General features: G+C 45.9%; 1 protein-coding gene across 6 annotated transcripts in view; it reads left to right on the plus strand.

The window, feature by feature from the left end:
- Positions 1–12,449, plus strand: part of LOC128342786 (zinc finger BED domain-containing protein 4-like) — a 41,032-nt gene extending 28,583 nt beyond the window's left edge. For 4 of the 6 annotated variants that reach the window (XM_053290688.1, XM_053290691.1, XM_053290687.1 and 1 more), the window contains 3 exons: positions 7,439–7,632; positions 8,228–8,339; positions 8,637–12,449. In XM_053290688.1, coding sequence (XP_053146663.1) covers positions 8,920–11,511 — 2,592 coding nt within the window. In that variant the 5' untranslated portion in view covers positions 7,439–7,632; positions 8,228–8,339; positions 8,637–8,919 and the 3' untranslated portion in view covers positions 11,512–12,449. Of the gene's footprint in view, positions 1–4,447; positions 4,600–7,438; positions 7,633–8,227; positions 8,340–8,636 lie in introns of all 6 variants that reach the window. The other 2 variants (XM_053290690.1, XM_053290692.1) reach the window with 2 other exon arrangements.
- The last annotated feature ends 7,562 nt before the right edge of the window (positions 12,450–20,011 follow it).

The raw sequence follows: 20,011 nt of genomic DNA on the forward strand, positions 1-20,011 counted from the left end.
AGTGTGTTGTGCTTCCCATGCTACTTTTATCATTCCCAATGGGAGTAGCATCAGAAATATTATGATGCACTCAGTAGTCATGAAGCTTTGCTGTATGTAAGTGTAAGTGCTAAGTGCTATTGCTATTTGTATAATGTAAGTGCTAAGTGCTATTGCTATTTGCTGTCAGCAGGGGCACCATTAGGCATGGACCTGGGGGCCCAGGTCTCTGTGCCCACTCTCCTAGAGGGCCCAGTGCTGTTTCCCAAGGGAAAGAGGGCCACTTTATACAGGTGAAACTTGGAAAATTAGAATATCGTGCAAAAGTCCATTAATTTCAGTAATGCAAATTTTAAAAAGGTGAAACTGATATATGAGACAGACGCATTACATGCAAAGCGAGATAAGTCAAGCCTTAATTTGTTATAATTGTGATGATCATGGCGTACAGCTCATGAAAACCCCAAATCCACAATCCCAGAAAATTAGAATATTACATGGAACCAAGAAGACAAGGATTGAAGAATAGAACAATATCGGACCTCTGAAAAGTATACAGTGTACTGTGCTTGATTGGCCAGCAAACTCGCCTGACCTGACCCCATAGAGAATCTATGGGGCATTGCCAAGAGAAGGATGAGAGACATGAGACCAAACAATACAGAAGAGCTGAAGGCCGCTAATGAAGCATCCTGGTCTTCCATAACACCTCATCAGTGCCACAGGCTGATAGCATCCATGCCACGCCGCATTGAGGCAGTAATTGCTGCAAAAGGGGCCCAAACCAAGTACTGAATACATATGCATGCTTATACTTTTCAGAGGTCCGATATTGTTCTATTCTACAATCCTTGTCTTCTTGGTTCCATGTAATAATCTAATTTTCTGGGATTGTGGATTTGGGGTTTTCATGAGCTGTACGCCATGATCATCACAATTATAACAAATTAAGGCTTGACTTATCTCGCTTTGCATGTAATGCGTCTGTCTCATATATCAGTTTCACCTTTTAATTTGCATTACTGAAATTAATGGACTTTAGCATGATATTCTAATTTTCCGAGTTTCACCTGTATTTCCAGAATGGCTTGGCCTAGAATTCTGAAATGTAGGGCACAGATGTAGGACAGGTTATCAGGAATCTGTGTATTGATATTGAAGCAGACCAGTAAATCTGTCAATTTTAATGATTTTTTGATTTTTTAAAAAGCTAACATTTTAATGATTTTTTAAAAAAAAATTCAAAGACATTCCTATGTAGAAAAATCTGCCCATTTCCTTAATTTAAAAAAGGGTAAGCATCACCCCTTTTATATTTCCAGAATGGTTTCGCCTAGAGTATATTTGCGGGGAGGGATGCACTCTGGCCCATATCTGTGGGTTTGTGGCGAATGATCAAGAATATGTATGGTTCCTTTGGGGATTGTTTAGTGTTCCTGCCCCCTTCTAAATGTACTCTGGCCCAGTCCTGTGGGTTTGTGGTGAAGTGTGTGTGTGGAGAGGATGCTTATTTTGTGGGGGTGGGGGGCGGTCCGTAAGCTTCTTAGGTCCAGGATCCAAAATTACCTAGCTGCAGCTCTGGCCATCAGGCTGCAGAGTATCTTGGAAGTAGGGAGCTCGCCTCTCTCTTTGATTGGTGGGTCACTGCACAAGATGGCTCACCGCACATGCACAGAGGCCAGAACTGGGCTGCATTGGAGCACCAGGCCTGGTCCGGACAGGAGAAGCCATGCTGCCATAAGTACCGCACCATCAGACTACAGGTGCTCTCCCGTCTGCCCCATTAGGATTTTTTTTTTAGGTAGGCAGACTCCTCTTGCTTGTAAAGAGGAATCCTCACCAGATTCCCCTTTACTGGCATACCCCCCTCAAACTGTTGAATTGGTTTGGCCTGGTTTGACATTGAGACCAAACTGGGGGTCGGTTTGAGTTTGTCTCCAGCCAAACCACTGGAATCAGTTCATACACACCCTAGATACTGCCTTAATACTTTTCCAATTACATGTGTATCTTTGGGTTAGGTTGTGATCAAACTATCCCTAATTCTGGTTGAACATTTTATAACTGAATTCTTGTTAGAATCAATCAAACTTGTGAGTTCCCCTGCTTTAACATGTCTCATAATATCATACACCCACATGGAAGAAATGGCCAAACTGTCATCCTCTTAAAACCCTAACAACAAAGTATTAGCAATGACTTCCTCACATCCTAGTTCATTCTGAAGAGAATTGCTGACCTGAGGTGAATTGTGCTCATTTACCATTAATCCCCAGGAAGTTCGCCCTGTCTTGGTCATTAAGGTTTAATTGCTAGGTTAAGCTTAACTATATCAATATAATTGTATGTCACTTGTGCTTTTTAAGTGAGAGGTTAATGGTCTTGCTCCACTAATTTAAGGCACTTGTGGGATTTTGTTTTGCACATAAGATGGAGATTAGCTGGCTAGAGCTCTACTATGGAGGAACATTATTACAGTAATGAGTCTGCACGTGCCCCCATGCTGATATTACAACTCTCTTTCAGGGTGGCCTTAGGCAAAATACTAAAGTAGGGGTCACCTCCGATGAACAAGTGCAATAGAGTGAGTCACTTGCTCCTACTGATATGCTCTTTTCAGGCAGTGTAATTATATTTTTGCTGCCCTTTCCCCTCCCCAGCATTTTCTGTACTCTATAATATATATAAATTAACAATAACCAATGATGGATGTTAGTTGCAAGTATCTTATACAGCAAATGCCATTAATCATTTCATTCAGCTCCAGATTTCTTTTCAAGCAGCTGTGGTAGAAAAACATATCTTTCAGCGTTTTATGCCAGGCAGGATATCAGTGTGACTTTCCACTCAGACAGCTGGGATTTCAAGTCAAGTCAGTGATGGACAAACTAAATGGCTTTGGGCAAATTCTCTATCTCAGGCTTGTTTCTGGTGTGTAGAAAAAAAATGGTTGTTGTATTATGCAATTTATATTGTAACCCACCAAGGACTGTTGTGTTAATGATTGTGAGTTTGAGATTCCCATGCTCGTTAGAACCCTCATTCAGCGCCATTCAAAGTTAGGACTGGTTGGTAATGGGCAATCTGTCTGCCAATCAGCCCTTCTTGTGTGTTCTCCCTCCCCTTCCCAAGCAAGGAGAGCTAGCTGGTGGTTGCAGAGGTTTTAATGTGCCTGGATGCACGCTTCAGCACACCACCGACACTGGGGTGCATAGGAACTGTACATTCCAATGAATCCCAGTTTGATAATGAACACTGCAAGGCATTGGAAAAGACAAGTTACTTACCTGTAACTTAAGTGGTCTTCCTCTGTGCATTCACATGCATGGGAAATATGCCTGTGCACAGTCATGGTCAGATACTTCCAAAGCTATAGCTTAAAGAATTTTGGCAGTAGCTCCAGTTCTATAATCCCTGCTATAGCACCTCCCCTTCAGAATCTTCTTAGTCTTGAGTGACTGCCTGGCTTTGACCAGGTGGCTGTTCTGCAAATGGAATCAAGCAGAATTCCCCTGCAGAAAGTTGTCGAAGTGGAGATTCATCTCGTGGAATGGGCGCGAACCATAGAAAGTAAAGGTTTCTTAAGAATTTCACAAGGCAACCTAATAGCATCAACAATGCAGTGAGAAATTCGCTGGGAAGAAACCTGGAATCTTTTCATGACCCTGGCAAATGAAACAGAGAGCTGGGTGTTTGCAAAAAGAACTCCTTTGAACATAAAAGGACAAAGCCCTCTTGATGTCAAGGTATTGCCACACATTCTCAAAATCTGATGTTCATGGGGGTTGGGAGTGGGAGGGGGAAGGCAAGATTGTCTTGAGAGACAGAAACATCTGGAACTACTTTTGGCAAAAAGGAAATGTCAGGGAGAAGAAGATCAGCCCGAAAAATGAGGTACAGGTGGCCCTCGTTATTTATGGGGGTTCCATTCCTGCCAATTAGCATGAAAATCACTGAAAATCATTTCTGGCCACTCTGCAACTGTGAATAGGCAAATTTCTGCCTATTTTTGCACCATGGATAAAGAAACCAGGTCTCTAGATTACGCAAAACCATGGTTTCCAAAACTGTGGGTGAGTGACAAGGGCCAGCTGTATGCTTGATTGACCTGTATGGCTCTCAGCTCACTAATACCGAAGTGCTTGCAACCAGAAAAATTGTCTTAAGTGTAAGGAGATGTGGGAAACAGGTGGCCAAAGGCTCAAAAGGTTTATGCATTAAGCACATGATAACTAGTTGCAGGTCCTGTGGTGGGGCCCATTTAAGCGAAGGGGGGTGCAAATTTGCTAAACTTCAGATGTGAGAAGAGTGATGGAATCCAATTATGAGCTGCAATGTGTATTTTCAGAGAAGCTATACTGAGGCCAGAGTGGTGGAGAGATAGGAGATTGTATCAATAGAGGAGGTACTAGGCAATTGAGGCATGAACTCTGTAAAAGGGGAGAACCTCTTCCATTTGGCCTCATAGGAAATGTCTAGTGGATGGTTTTCGAGAAGCTATGAGGACTTCTTGTACCTCGGTGGAGATTACACTGCCCTTTCTATGCACCAGGCTGTGAGTTTGAGCATCGGTACATCTGGATGATATGTGGAGCCATGGTTGATCCTGAGCAGATCTGGGTAAGCATATAGGTGAAGGAATGTTCTCCTTGACAGGGCTAAAAGAGTTGAAAACCATGGTTGCCCAGGTCACCATGGCATTATCAGGATACAATTGGTCCTGTCTTGCCAGATGTTTTGAATGACCCAGTAAAGCAGTAGAAGGGGGGGGGCAGAATATAATGGAGGTACTTGGTCTGACTCCAGAGACAGAGAAAAACATCAGAGACAAAGCATTCAGAGCTGGGATTGTGACCAGCTCTGCTGCAGAAGCTGGGACATTGCGCATTCTGAGATGTCACGAACAAATCGATCAATGGTGTTCCCCCAATGGTGAAAACATCCTGTTGAAGGTGCCGCTCGAGGGAGCAGATATTGATAGCTCAGGGAATCTGCAAGGGTGTTTGAAGAACATGTGATGTGGATGTCTTTGGAGGTAATGTTTGGCTGAGCGATAGTCCCCAGCTATGTTTGCTTGGGAAAAGGTGGCAGGGAGGGCTGGTGGCAAACTCCATTGGGCTTAGCCTTTCTGAGAGTTTTCAGAGAATTATCAGGAAGAAGCTAAGCTCTATTCTTAGAAAAAGAACAGGGGAAATGAGCCAATTACAAGCTGAGCTGAGATCCAAGGTGAACTGGCTATGGAGCCAAGCTGGCTCCATAGCCAGTGGTGATTAAGTCTTTTGTATTGATTGATTGATCTGCCCAACTGTCCTGGAGGGATAGATCTGATGACTCCCAGATCTACTTCTCCATGTCAACTTCTTCAGGAGCTGGAATATCCTCCCTAAATGCCTGCCTGGAAGCAGTAATGGGCTGGATGAGGGAGAATAAACTGAAGCTGAATTCAGATAAGATGGAAGTATTTACTGTGCGGGGTCAGAACTCTAGAGATGACTTTTATCTACCTGTTCTAAATGGGGTCACACTTCCTCAAAAAGAACAGGTTCGCAGTCTGGGAGTACTTCTGGATTCACACCCTTCCCAGTTTCTCAGGTTGAGGCGGTGGCCAGGGGTGCTTTCTGTCAGCTCTGGCTGATATGCCAGCTGTGTTTGTTTCTCGAGATCAATGACCTCAAAACAGTGGTACATCTGTTGGTAACCTCCAGACTTGACTTCTGTAATGTGCTCTACGTGGGGCTGCCTTTGTACGTAGTCCGGAAACTTCAGATGGTTCAGAATGTGGCAGCCAGGCTGGTTTCTGGGTCATCTGGGAGAGACCACGTTACTCCTTTACTGACGGAGCTACACTGGCTGCCAGTAGGTTTCCGAACAAAATACAAAGCCCTAAATGGCTTAGGCCCTGGGTATTTAAGAGAGCGTCTTCTTCACTATGAGCCCCACTGCCCATTGAGGTCATCTGAGGAGTTCTGTCTCCAGTTACCGCCACCTCGTTTGGTGGCTACACAGAGACAGGTCTTCTCAGTCGCTGCCACGAGATTGTGGCATGCGTTCCCTGCTGAGATGCGATCCTCCCCATCTCTGGCAATTTTCAAAAAACACCTGAAAACCCATCTTTTTGCCCAAGCTTTCTCAGCTTCCTATATTTTTATGTTTTAATGTCTGGTTTATATTTAAATTTTTAGATTGTTTTAAGTGTTTGTATATGTGTTAAACTTGTTTTATGCTATTGTTAACTGCCCAAAGACGAAAGCTGGGGTAGGTGTACAGATTTGATAATAATAATAGTGCAGGCAGAAGTGTCTTTGGTTGCGATTGGCAGAAATGCTCCTTGGAAGAGTGAGTAGTGGGGAGAGGAAAAGACCAAAGGGAGGAGTTTGAGTGGAAAAATAAAATTGGAAGTCCTGAGGGTGAAGCAGCTCCTTATACCAAGGTTGACTCAGCCTTCCATCCTTCCGAGGTCGGTAAAATGAGTACCCAGAATGTTGGGGGCAATATGCTAAATCATTGTAAACCGCTTAGAGAGCTCCGGCTATAGAGCGGTATATAAATGTAAGTGCTATTGCTAAGTGCTATTATCTGTTTTATAGACTGGGGACAGATAAGGAATCTGAAATAAGAGGCACTAGCTTTTCTGTGGACTGGGGGATTTCCATGTTTTTAATTCTGAAGTCACACAAAAAATTCCCTACATAGGTGCACCCTTGCTTGGGAAAGGGTGGCAGAGAGGGCTGGGGGCAAACTCCTTTCTTTGGGCTTAGTCTTTCTGAGATTTTTCAAAGAATTATCAGGAAGAAGCTAATCTTCTTAGAGAAAGAACAGGGGAAATGAGCCAATTACCAGGTGAGGTGAGCTGAGAGACAGTACCCCCATAGATAGTGACATGCCCTGAATAGCCCTGCTGGATCAGGTCCAAAGCTTATCTAGTCGAGCATCTCATTTCCCACAGGGACCCACCAAATGCTTCTGGGAAGCCCACACGCAGGAGCAGCGGGCATACCCTTTCTTCTGCTGTGGCTCCCCTGCAATTGGCATTTAGAGTGGGTTTGTGCATTTCAATTCAGACACAAAATCTGCAATTTCAGAGGTTTTGTCTCTGAAACAAAACGGAAAAAATCAAAGCAAAGAATTTTGTTTTGGGGTCAAAATGCCCCTATTTCGGATCCAAAGGCTTTGTTTTTTGGAAAACATTTTGGAACCTCATTTTACGAGCGGGCGAAGTCTTTCTTAAAGTTTACTGTTCACCTTGATTCTGACGCCTGTTTGAATTTCCCGCCTTTCAAGCCTGCAGATTGGCTGGCAAGAGTAGGGGCCAATCTGCTTGCAATTGCCTCCAAATTCCTTTTAAGGAAGTTGAAGAGGTTAAATGCACCCTCATTGGCCAGGTGGAGGGCAAGAAACGGCGAGGGGGGGGGTTGTAGGGGTATTGCACCTGGGTATTATAATTTAAATGATGTTGCAGGTGCCATTTCCTTCTTTCTGCTGCCTCATGTGTGGGAGAAGAGAGAGCTCTATTGCCTGTGCCTGATCCATCAGCTTTTGCCTCCATCATCCACCACCTTTGACTCAACTTTCCAGGATTTCCTCCATTGCTTTGCCCTGCCTGCTTCAACTTCATTTTTTCACCGCCTTTTAAAAAAAGGCTCGGGAGAGAAGGTGATTATCTACTTACCAATATTTATATGTTTATTTTATGTATTTGTATCACTGTTTGTTTACTGCTGATCACTGATTTATTTGTTATATTACTGCTGCTGCCTGCCCGTGGTTTTAGCCAGCCACAGCTGCAGTGCAGCCCCAGAGTACTGGGCCAGCGCTAGCCAGAAGCACACACAACCCCCCATGTTCTTTATTGTTGGTTACAGTACTTATTGCTTATTGTTTTTTGTTTACTGCTTATTTAGTGCTAAAATTATTGTTTAATCTATATACCGCCTTTCATTAAAATAAAAACCGTCTCGGGCGGTTTTCCAAGGCTGTGTCTGAGGCTTCTGCCCCATCCCATCCTTAAGAGAAGAGCCTGGCCTGCCTCGTCTACATTTTTCATCCTTTGGGCTTGGGAGAGAAGGGGATTTATATTTACTCTTAATTTTTAAACATACAGCCTTTCTACCTTGCAAGGCCAGGTAAGGGCCAGCCGGCCAGCCAGGCGCCCCCCCTCCCCTCGACATCTTTGTTTATTGCTTTTTTTATTGCTGAAATTATCGTTTAATTTACATATCACCTTTCATTTAAATAAAAACGTTCTCAGGGCGGTTCTCCAAGGCTGTGTTTGTTTGAAGCTTCTGCTGCCCCATCCTGAGAAGAGAAGAGCCTGCCTCTTCTTCTGCATTTTCATCTTTTTGGAACATAAGGCTTGGAAGGTGATTATTTGCATATTATTATTTAATTTATTTATATCACTGTTTATTTATATTGGTCACACTGATTATTTATTATGTCACTGCTACTGCCTGCCCGTGCTGTTGCAGCCACCACAGCAGCGCAGCCCCAGAGCGCTGGGCCAGTCAGCCAGGCACCCCCCCCCCCCCGCGAAAAGTCTTTATTGTTTATTGCTTATTGCATATTGTTTGTTGTTTATTGCTTATTTATTATTATTTATCTTCCTGCTGCTGAGAGAATTATAATTCTCCCCCCCCCCCCCGCTTTATTTTCCAAAGTTTCTTCTGGCTTTCTGCCCCATCCTGAGAAGAGGAAGACTGAAGAAGGAAGACCACCAGAGCCGCAAAAGTGGACTGCAGCAGCAGACAGAGAGAGCCAGACCCGGCGTTTATGAATACACTGAGTGAGAGTAGTACCCGTCTGTAGTTTTTACACACACACGCAAACACGTCTCTGATCTAGTATTGTGTATTTTGGGTTTCTTTCCTGCTTGGTGGCAAGGGTCTCTATTATCTGGAATTTTGTGTTTGGGGGGTTTCTTTCCTGCTTGGCGGAAGAGTAATGGCAGGCAGGGGGAAGGTTAGGGGTTTTGTTTTTCCTGCTGGTCGAGGTAGGGTGCGGCAACGGAGGGCTATTCCTAAAGCCCCAACCCCTGCTTCAGCGCGCAGGCTTGACTTCTCTAAAGATGGCACTTTGCCAGGGCGGCCTGCGGCCGGGCAGAAGCTAGGGGGGAGGGCCTCGCCGGCCAGGGAGGAAGAAGAAGTTCAAGTGGCAGGTGTGGAGGTGGTGCAGGCTGTCAGTCCAGCCAAATCCACCTTGCAGCCCTCGGGGGGTACTGTGGGGGGTGGGAGCCCAGGGGTTGTGTCTGAGGAGTCCATGGAAGAGGAAGTGCCTGTGCTTCTCCCTGGGCCTTCCCAGGCCAGTGCTGGCAGCGTGCCCAGGAAGAAACCAGCAGAAGAAACGCCACCAGCTAGGCGACGTCGTGTCGCAAGAGCTTCCGGCAGTGTGGTCTGGGATCACTTTGAGCTTTGCGTTGGAGATCCCAGCTATGCTATTTGTACCCACTGCAAGGTGCATGTCAGCAGAGGCAGGGACCCTAAGCACTACAGCACGTCCGGTCTGCTGGTGCACCTGCAACGGCGACACATGGATGTGGTGGAGATCTCTGCAGACAGTGGCACTAGGCTGCCACGTGTAAGTAGTAGTAGCAGCACCACCAAGATGCAGCCAGTGGCTCCTGCTCAGAGGCGGGGGAAACTGACTGAGTGGTGGGTGCAGCATCCGGGCAAGCGTTCTGATCGTCTGAAGCCACATCTCATAACCCGGGCCATTGGGGAGATGATTGCTCTGGACGACCAGCCTTTTAATATTGTGTGCAATGTTGGCTTCCGCCGTCTGCTCCAGCTGCTCGCCCCAGAGTACAAGATCCCATCACGCACCACATTCAGTAGGAGAGTGGTGCCATCCCTTTACCGTGCTTGCAGGGAGGCTGTGTTGGGCAGGTTGCGCGCTGCTGGGCCCAGCACCAGTGTACATTTCACTGCGGATCTCTGGATGAGCCGAAGTGGGCTGCACACTGCCTTCATGTCCCTGACAGCTCACTGGTGGGGGCATGGGGGTGAGGTGGCCTCTGAATCTGCTGTAGCTGCACCCATGTCCTCCCATGCATGCAAGCCTTGTTGGGCAGTGTTGCATGTGGAGGCGATGGACGCAGACCACAAGTCAGAGGAGCTGGTGGCGGTCATGGACTGGCAGGTGGAGAGTTGGCTGTCTGGGGAGACAACCCTCAAGCGAGGCTTCATGGTCACCGACAATACAGCAAACATTACTAAGGCGGCCAAGCAGGTTTACAGTGTGCACATCGCTTGCACTGCACATACATTGAACCTGGTGGTGCAGGATGCGCTTGGGCTTAAGGAGGCGAAGCTCAAGCCCTCTGGGTTTCAGCAAAATCAGCTGAGTAAGATTGGGGTAGGTTCATCCACCACAGGCACTGATGCTTCCATAGCCGCTCTTGTGGACCGCTGCCGCAAGATTGCTGGCCACTTCCACCGGAGCAAAAAGGCAAGGCATCTGCTCAAGGCCAGGCAAACTGAGCTGGGCCTGCCTGAACACCTGATACCCCAGGATTTTCCTACCCGGTGGAACTCCACTTATCTCTTGCTCCAGCGCCTGCAGGAGCAAGGGCCAGCCCTCCACATCATGGTAAAGCATGGTAGTTTGGAAGTGTGTGACCTGTCCGATTCAGACTGGAAGCTCATTGCCGAGCTGGTCTTGGTACTCGAGCCGTTCCATTCCGCCACAAGCAGCTTGAGTACAGAGGCAGCCACATTGAGCCAGGCTTTGCCCGTGGCTTTCCTCCTCGAGAAGAACCTGGCCGAGCTCCAGTCTACTCTGACCACTGGGGAAGCAATTGCCCTGGCAGGTCGGTTGAGGGCTGGGGTAGTTGAGCGGCTTAGGAAACCCTTGGGCTCATCTGCATGGCATGTCTTGGCATGCATGTGCGACCCAAGGATGAAGACAAAAGTTGTGCCCCATTTGGAGCTTGAAAAGTGGAGGGGCATCCTTGTTGAGCATGTCCGGTGTGCAGAGGAGAAGAGGCTAGGGGCAGGCAAGGGTTGTGTTGAGGAGGACAACCAGGAGGAGGGGGCATGTGCGCAGCCTGGCAGTGCGCATTCCACCCCCTGCAGCAGTGCAACCACCACTTCTTCCAAGTCCAGCAGTGCAATTTCTCTGGTGGTGGCACCGGAGGAGTGGCCACCAGTGCCACCTCAGCGTTCCGCCAACTGTTGGTTCACAGAGGGCTTTGAAGATGCCTTGCCGGGGGAATCGGAGGAGCCTGCCCCTCAATGCAGCCGTGCTGAGGAAAGTGTTGCCCAGTACCTGAGTGAGCCGCGGGAAGACAAGGTGATGGAGCCGTTCCTCTTTTGGGCAACCCATCGCCAGGTATGGCCGGACTTGGCAACCGTTGCTGTGTGGCTCCTCTCCTGTCCACCTACCAGGGTCTCGAGCGAGAGGTTGTTCTCCATGGCCGGGGATGTGGTGTCTCCTCTCCGTTCACGTCTGGATGCTGAGTTGGTCGAGCAGCTGGTCTTCTTAAAGGCCAACCTCCCCCTGCTGGACTTCCCCGAGCTGGCCGTGGAGGGCGAGTGACTCGTGTCACCCCCCTATGCTGCGCCTCCCACACCATGGCAGCTCAGAAGTTGCATGCTGCTGATGTGAAAGACGTTAAGAATTGCTTGAAAAAGTAGCATTGATGTCAAGATGTGGTTGACGGATGCCAATGACCAATGGTTTTTTTTTTTTTTAAAGAAGGATGCTGCTTCCATGCCTGCTGTTGCCGATGCTGATGATGTGTGTTGTTGATGACCATGAGTTGCAATAAAAATAATGTTTGCTGTCTGAGACTTTGGTTCCCCCCCCCCCCCCCACACACACACAACCAAGAAGTAAGGACTTTGTGTACCAGGCCAGGCAGATCCTGAAACAAAGACTCTTGGACTTCGAAATCCAACAAGAACTTTTTCGAATCCCTGATTGTACTAAAAGGAGGCTGGGTTTGAGCAGTTCTAGTTGGGGTCCTGCTGCTTATTTGAATGCCTTGAGCTTTACATGCTATCAGAGGGCCTTTTTTAGAGCAGACTTGATATGTTACCTTCAGCGGTGCTCTCAGAGAGGTTTCTGGGGATTCCTAGAGAGGATAGATTATGCCCATGTGGTATGGGGGAAGTCGAATCCATCCAGCATGTTTTGTTGCGCTGTCCATTACATAGAAATTTAAGATGTTCCTTACTTACTCCTCTTCTGACACCCTTCCCAGGTTGCTCTGGAGATTTTTATGTTTCCTATCTTCTTGCGGATAGAACTTTAGATGTCACCTTTAAGGTGGCTAAATTCTGTTTGATTGCAGTACTGTTGCGGCAGCAAGCTTTTCCTTGATTAATTTTAAATTTTTATTGATCATTTGTTTGTGGATATTCATCTATATATTTACATATTTCACTTCCTTATTGTATTTTTCTATGCTATGAGATGTTTTGTTTATGTTATGTTATGCTGACCTTGGGTCGCAAATAAAGAACGTAATGTGACTTACTGGAGTGGCAGAACAGACAGACACACATGCAGCACCCAACTCGCCCGGCCCCCATCCCCAGCCATGGCCAGTGACTAGCTTGATGCAACTGGTGCCCAGTAATCCCACCTGTTTATGTGGGATTATGTAGTTTTGCATCCCTGCCATTCCCTTCTTCACCCGTGTCACATGTTCCGGAAGTATCAGTCCCTGACTGTCCATGATAAATGCTTTGGTGGGGGAAGGAGGGCAGCGTGATGCTGCTGCTGGTTAGTCTGATGCGCATATGATGCTTGCTTTGGAAACTGGGCTATTTACAAAACTATGCTGTTGTTGTTGTCAGTGTGTGTCTTCTGCCTGGTGATGTTCTTCTTTGGGGCAGAAAGGGTGCCTGAGGGGCAAAACAGTGGGTTGGGTGGCAGTGCCCCAAGGGGTGTAGCTGCCACAACTCAGACTCCAAAGGAATAGGGCAAAGGGCTGATTTCTTAGAAATTGTTGAAGTTTATGTGTCTTTAAGGTTTTTCCCCATAGGGAATAATGGAGGTTTCAGCAGACCCATAACGCCACCTGAGAGGCACTGGGGTGGCCGAGAGCGAGTGGTGGTGTAGTGCACATAGAGTGCCAACCACCCCCATGGGTTGCTTGGTTCTGTTGTTTCTGAGGTGTTCTGAGTGTAGATTTTGTGGTAGCATATGAGATTTTCAACAACAAACCATGAATCCACTCATATGCTACCAGAGAATCTACACTCAAAACATCTCAGAAACAACAGAACCCAGTACTGGGTTAGCAATCCATGGAGGTGGTTGGCACCCTATGCGCTCTACGCCACCACTCACTCTGGGCCACCCTGATGGAAACCTCCATCATTCCTTATAGGGGAACAACCTTAAAGATGTGTAAACTCCATTAAATCTTTAAAAATCAGCCCTCTGCCCAATTCCTTTGAAATAATTCTGGCAGCTTCCTTGCCCCCACTGGACACTACCACCCACCCTACTCTAGTATGGGCCACCCCCTTCCCCGCCAATGTGAAGCTATACTTTTGCTGAAACCTCCATTATTCCTTATGGGAAAAATCTTATACTTCAAAAATTCAAAAAAATCACCCCTTTGCCCAATTCCTCTGAAATTTGGGTGGTACCTTCCACCCAATGGGCACTACCACCCCCACCCACTAGTTTTGCCCCAGGGCCATTTTTTAAAATCCAAAACATTTCAAATTCGAATTTTGCAATTTTGAACAAAGAAGAAAATGGGTGTGTTTTGGATTGGTTGATTTTGAACAAAGAACAAAATGGGGGTGTTTTGGATTCGGATATAGTAGGCATGACAGAAACATGGTGGAATAGTGAGCACCAGTGGGACACTGTTATCCCTGGATATAAACTTTATAGAAAGGACAGGGAGGGGTGCCTTGGAGGTGGAGTAGCACTGTATGTTAAAGGCATAGAATCTAACAAGCTAGAAAACCTAGGTGGACTGGAGTCCTCCACAGAAACCCTGTGGGTGACAATACAAGGCCTGAAAGGAAATGTGCTACTGGGGATGTACTATGGCCCTTCTGATCAAAACACTGACAGTGACTGGGAATTGCAGGAGGAAATCAGGGAGGCATCAAGGAGAGGCAGGGCTATAATAATGGGTGATTTCAATTACCCACACACAGATGGGTAAATTCACAGTCAGGTCATGACAAAAAGGTGAGATTTCTAGATACGTTAAATGACTGTGTCCTAGAACAGTTGGTCTTGGAACCAAACAGAGAGAAGGCGACCTTGGACTTAATTCTGAGTGCCACCCAGGACCTGGTACACAATGTCAGTGTCATCGACCCTTTAGGGAACAGTGACCATAGTGTGATCAAATTCAGCATACATGCGGGGAGAGAATCACCAAGGACGTCTAACACAGACATTTTGAATTTCAGAAGAGGAAACTTCTCCAAAATGCGGAGTATGGTGAAAAGAAAGCTGAAAGGGAAAATCAGGAGAGTTACTTCACTCCAAAATGCATGGAGTTTACTCAAAACCACAATACTAGAAGCCCAGTTAGATTGTATACCCAAAAGGAGGAAAGGTACCGCTAAGTCCAGAAGGATGCCAACATGGATAACAGGTAAAGTCAAGGAGGCCATAAAAGGGAATAAGACTTCCTTCCGAAATTGGAAGGCCTGTCCAAATGAAGAGAACAGAAAGGAACACAAACTCTGGCAAAATAAATGCAAGGTGACAATAAGGGAGGCAAAAAGAGAGTTTGAGGAACATTTAGCCAAAAGTATCAAGGGGGATAACAAAAACGTCTTTAAATACATCAGCATCAGGAAACCTGACAGGGAGGCAGTTGGACCATTAGACAATGAAGGAGAGAAAGGGATTATTAAGGAGGATATGGAGGTTGCAGAGAAGCTGAATGAGTTCTTTGCGTCCACAGCAGAGGATACTGAGCATATACCTGTTTTTGAACCAGGCTTTTTAGGGATGGAGGCTAAAGAACTGAGTCAGAAGTGACAAGAGATGATGTTCTAAATTGTCTGGAAAAAACTGAAAACTAACAATTCACCAGGGCTAGATGGCATCCATCCAAGAGGCCTCAAAGAACTCAAATGTGAAATTGCTGACCTCCTTGCTAAAATATATAACTTATCGCTGCAATTGGGCTCTGTACCAGAGGACTGGAGAGTAGCAAATGTAACACCAATTTTCAAAAAGGGATCCAGGGGCGATCCGGGAAATTATAGGCCAGTTAGCTTAACGTCCATTCCAGGCAAATTGATGGAAAGCATCCTCAAGAATAAAATCGTAAAGCACATAGAAGAACAGTGAACCAGCATGGCTTCTGCAAAGGTAAATCTTGCCTCACCAACCTTTTGGACTTCTTTGAGGGTGTCAACAAGTGTGTGGATCAAGGTGATCCCGTTGACATAGTATACCTGGACTTCCAAAAAGCTTTTGACAAAGTTCCTCATCAAAGACTCCTGAGGAAACTTAGCGGTCATGGGATAAGGGGACAAGTACATGTGGATTGCTAACTGGTTGAAAGACAGGAAACAGGGTAGGTGTAAATGGAGAGTTTTCACAATGGAGGGAAGTAAGAAAAGGGGTCCCCCAGGGATATGTACTGGGTCCGGTCCTTTTTAATTTATTCATAAATGATCTAGAAGCAGGGGTAAGCAGCAAGGTGGCCAGATTTGCAGATGATACCAAACTCTTTCGGATAGTAAAATACAAAACGGATTGTGAGGAGCTCCAAAAAGATCACTCCAAACTGGGGGAGTGGGCGAAAAAATGGCAAATGCAGTTCAATCTTAGCAAGTGTAAAGTGATGCACATTGGAACGAAAACCCCCAACTTCAAGTATACGTTGATGGGATCTGAGCTGTTGGTGACTGACCAGGAGAGAGATCTTGGGGTCGTGATGGATAGCTTGTTGAAACTGTCAACTCAATGTGTTGCACCTGTGAAAAAGGCCAATTCCATGCTAGGGATCAATAGGAAGGGGATTGAAAGTAAAACAGCTAACATTATAATGCCCTTATACAAAACTATGGTGCGGCCACACTTGGAGTACTGTGTACAATTCTGGTCACCACATCTAAAAAAGCACATTGTAGAACTGGAAAAGGTGCAGAAGAGGGCAACCAAGATGATCACGGCCTAGAGCACCTTTCTTATGAGGCAAGGCTACAACACCTGAGGTTTTTTAGTTCAGAAAAAAGACGACTGTGGGGAGATATGATAGAGGTCTATAAAATCATGCATGGTGTGGAGAAAGTGGATAGAGAGAAATTCTTCTCCCTTTCCCATAACACTAGAATCAGGGGTCATCGCATGAAATTGATTCCCAGGAAATCTAGGACCAACAAACAGAAGTACTTTTCCACACAACGCATAATCAACTTGTGGAATTCTCTGCCACAAGATGTGGTGACAGCCAACAACCTGGATGGCTTTAAGAGGGGTTTGGATAACTTCATGGAGGAGAGGTCTATCAGCGGCTACTAGTCGGAGGGCTATAGGCTACCTCCAGCCTCAGGATGCCTCTGAGTACCAGTTGCAGGGAGTAACAGCAGGAGAGAGGACATGCCCTCAACTCCTGCCTGTGGCTCCCAGCGGCTTCTGGTGGGCCACTGTGCAAAACAGGATGCTGGACTAGATGGGCCTTGGGCCTGATCCAGCAGGGCTCTTCTTATGTTCTTGTGTTCTTATGGACCAAAATCAAAACAGGGAAATTAAAAACAAACACAACCCTAATTTAGAGGCATCTTGCCTCTTAGGCTGGAGGTGGCCTATAGCCACCCCCTATAATTATCACATTTAGTTATCCTATGAAATGTTGGATGCATCATGTTTGAAAAATTCTGTTATTTTATTCTATCCATTTTGTAGGATTATACTACTTCTGTCTGGAAACAAATAAGTATGATCCAGTTTGCTGCTTTTTCTTTTTCTTTTTAAATCTTTCCTTTTCCAGATTTGCCTGAGGCTGTTAAACAGTGTTAACAATATTATTAATGATTTACATAGTGAAGGCTTCCATTCAGTGAGAGAATGAGCCTCTGTGTACTGCAAATAACTATGTTGCAGGTGTGAGGTTTCGGGATCAAAATTCAAAAGTTATGGATTTTATAATAGCTACAATTAAGCAGTAATTGGGTAAATCTCCAAGTTGCTATTGACTCACTCTCACCGGGATAATTTCACATGATGAACAATCAAATGAAATAAAAGTAAATATAAATATCCAGACTGTAGCTTTTAACAGGTGCATTGGCTTGTGTATTACTAGTTCTAATACTTCTGAGCAGATGGTGTGTTGTCTATTGTTTGCTTAGGGTGTCTAGAGATCTCAAAGGGGACAGCTAGCCAAGACGGGGTGTGGCATCAAACCCAAACACTGCAAGCCTTTTGGGAAGAAAATAATGACTGAAGTAACTTGGCTGATATGATATGAAGTAACTTGGGAGCTATGCCATCTATGCCCTTGTCATGGTCAGATCACTTCCTTCTGTGGTTTAGAGTCTTATTGGCTACACCTCTCTGCAAGGGTGGGGACCTATAAAAATGGTCCACAACCAGAGACTGATGGACTCTGATCGATTCCTGAGGGCTCTGGGATTTTTCCAGCTGGTATGGCAGGCGCTGCTGCCGAAGCTCTAGTTGCTCTCTGGTACAGAGAGGTGGCTCCAGCAGTTGACACAATCATGCCCAAGTGACCTTTCCTGCAAAGCAGAGCCCGTGCAGCTCCTTGGAATACACCTGAGCTGAGGACGATGAAGCAAGCTGGGAGATGGCTGGAAAGTAAGTGGGATGAATCTAAGTGAACACAGATTAGAGCTTATTATCAAGCCTACTCTGTGGCAGTGATGGAACAAAAGAAACATTTTTTTAAAAAAAAAAAATCCATCATTGCATCCTCTCAGTGTCATTCAGCGGGGCTCTTCTGGGTGGTGCAGGACCTTTTGAAATCTGGCCCTGGGCAAGATGCATTAGAACCATTGGTAGCATGCTGTGATGCATTTGCACAGAACCTTGCGGGTACAGTCGCTCACATTTGCCATGAGTTGGACACAAGGGATGTTTACAAATCGTTTTTTTGTTATTCGATTTGAGGTTGAATCAAATCAGCCAGATTCGATTCAAACTCAATCTGCAAACTCGAATCTGATCAGGTTCAATTTGAGTTGGATTCGATTCATTTCAGATTTGGATCGACTTGGCCCTCTTCTAAAGTCCTAGCAGCATCACATTTGGGTGATGGGTAGGTCCCCATGTGTGCCATCTACCACCCAGATTTGAAGGCAGTGGGGCACTCGGTTGGTTTCTAATAGTTTTTTTAGTTTCTTTAGTTTTTACTGATTTTGTATATTTGTGCCTGAGGAAATAATGGGGATTCAGAGTTGCCCTATCCTTAACTCTTAACATGGATCTCCAGCTTTAATTTTGCTTTTTAAAGCTATGCTCTAGCCCTTGTAGAAGTGGAGATCTGGAGCAAAATGTGTGGTCACTATTTTTCAAGTGTTTTGAGTCTTTGGTGTATAATAAAGTTTCCTCATAATGAATCCCTATGAGGATTCATTGCACATCTTCATTTCTTCTCTTCATTTTGACTGTCATTGGACAGTGCAAATTGTCAACTGCCATGTGTCAACTACACCCCCCACCACCTGCAAAGCAGTGGAGTACTCAATGTGTTTTGGTGTCTAATAACCTTCCCTCATAGTGAATAACCTTTTGGTGTCTAATAACCTTTGGTGTCTAATAACCTTTCCTCATAATGAATCCCTATGAGGATTCATTATATGCCTTTATTTCTTCTGTTTATTTTGACAGTCATTGGACAGTGCCAGTTGTCAACAGCTGTGTCAACTACACCCCCACCCCTACCCACCCCCCACACATACACCGGGTTACTCAGTTTGTCAGCAATCTGGCCACCCGGTAGGGAAGTCTAGGATGATAGTTCACCAAAAGACCAAACTGGATTGCAGAAGCGAAACACGGCTCGGAAATATTTCTCTCTCTCTGGCTCAGGCTGAAAGCTGTCGACACCAGGGATGACATATGTTGCCTTCCAGCAGCTAACTGCAAGCTGTAGATGTGCTTTATAGTACAAGCTGATAACTCTCAGCTGGCAGGGATTCAAGGCTTATCAGCTCTCTGCAAAAGGCACTTACTTCTCCTGATGGTTTCCAGCTGTGCCCGCCATCTTGTGACGTGCCTCTGCTGTGGAGTCAGTGGGGGTTGTCTGCACAGCTCATCCTCCAGTTCGTACGTTGCTGTCTCTGCTGCCTCAGACTGCTGTGCCTGCTCTGAAACATCAGCCGGACCTGCCTCAGCCATCTCTTGGGAACCGACAGCCGGGTTCTGCCCCTCAGGCACTCCTGCATCAGCTGAAGGGCTGTCAGCTTCCCCTTCCTCCTCGCTATCTGAGAGCAAGGGCGTGACACAGTTGACCTTTTAGGGTTTTTTTTTTTGAAATGTTTAGATTCTTTGGTGTCTTCATTACACACCTTCATTTCTTCTGTTCATTTTCACCCCACTGCTTTGCAGGTAGGGGTGGGGAATGAGTGGCATCCCATGTGCCAACTATCCCCCAACCTGCAAGCCACTGGGGTACTCAGTTTATATTTTAGGAGTTTTTGAGGTGTTTAGACTCTTTGGTGTGTAATGAATCTTCATAGGGATTCATTATGAGGAAAGGTTATTAGACACCAAAGAGTCTTGAAAAAATTCCTAGAACATAAACTGAATAGTACCCCATTGCCTATCGGGTGGGGGGTGGCAGGTGTAGTTGGCACATGGCAGTTGACAGTTGGCACTTTCGAAAAGACAGTCAAAATGAATAGAAGAAATGAAGGTGTGTAATAAATCCTCATAGGGATTCATTGAGGAAAATGTTATTATACACCAAAGAACCCAAACACTTGAAAAATAGTAACCACACATTTTGCTCCATAACTCCACTTCTACAAAGGCTAGAGCTTAGCTCCCCCCGCCCCGCCCCCCCCCGAAAGCTGGGAATCTGGGGAAATTAATAGGAGTTACTCAAATCTCAAATCGATTCAAATCAAATCTG

Source organism: Hemicordylus capensis, chromosome 2 (genome assembly GCF_027244095.1).
Source record: "Hemicordylus capensis ecotype Gifberg chromosome 2, rHemCap1.1.pri, whole genome shotgun sequence".
Classification (NCBI taxonomy): domain Eukaryota; kingdom Metazoa; phylum Chordata; class Lepidosauria; order Squamata; family Cordylidae; genus Hemicordylus; species Hemicordylus capensis.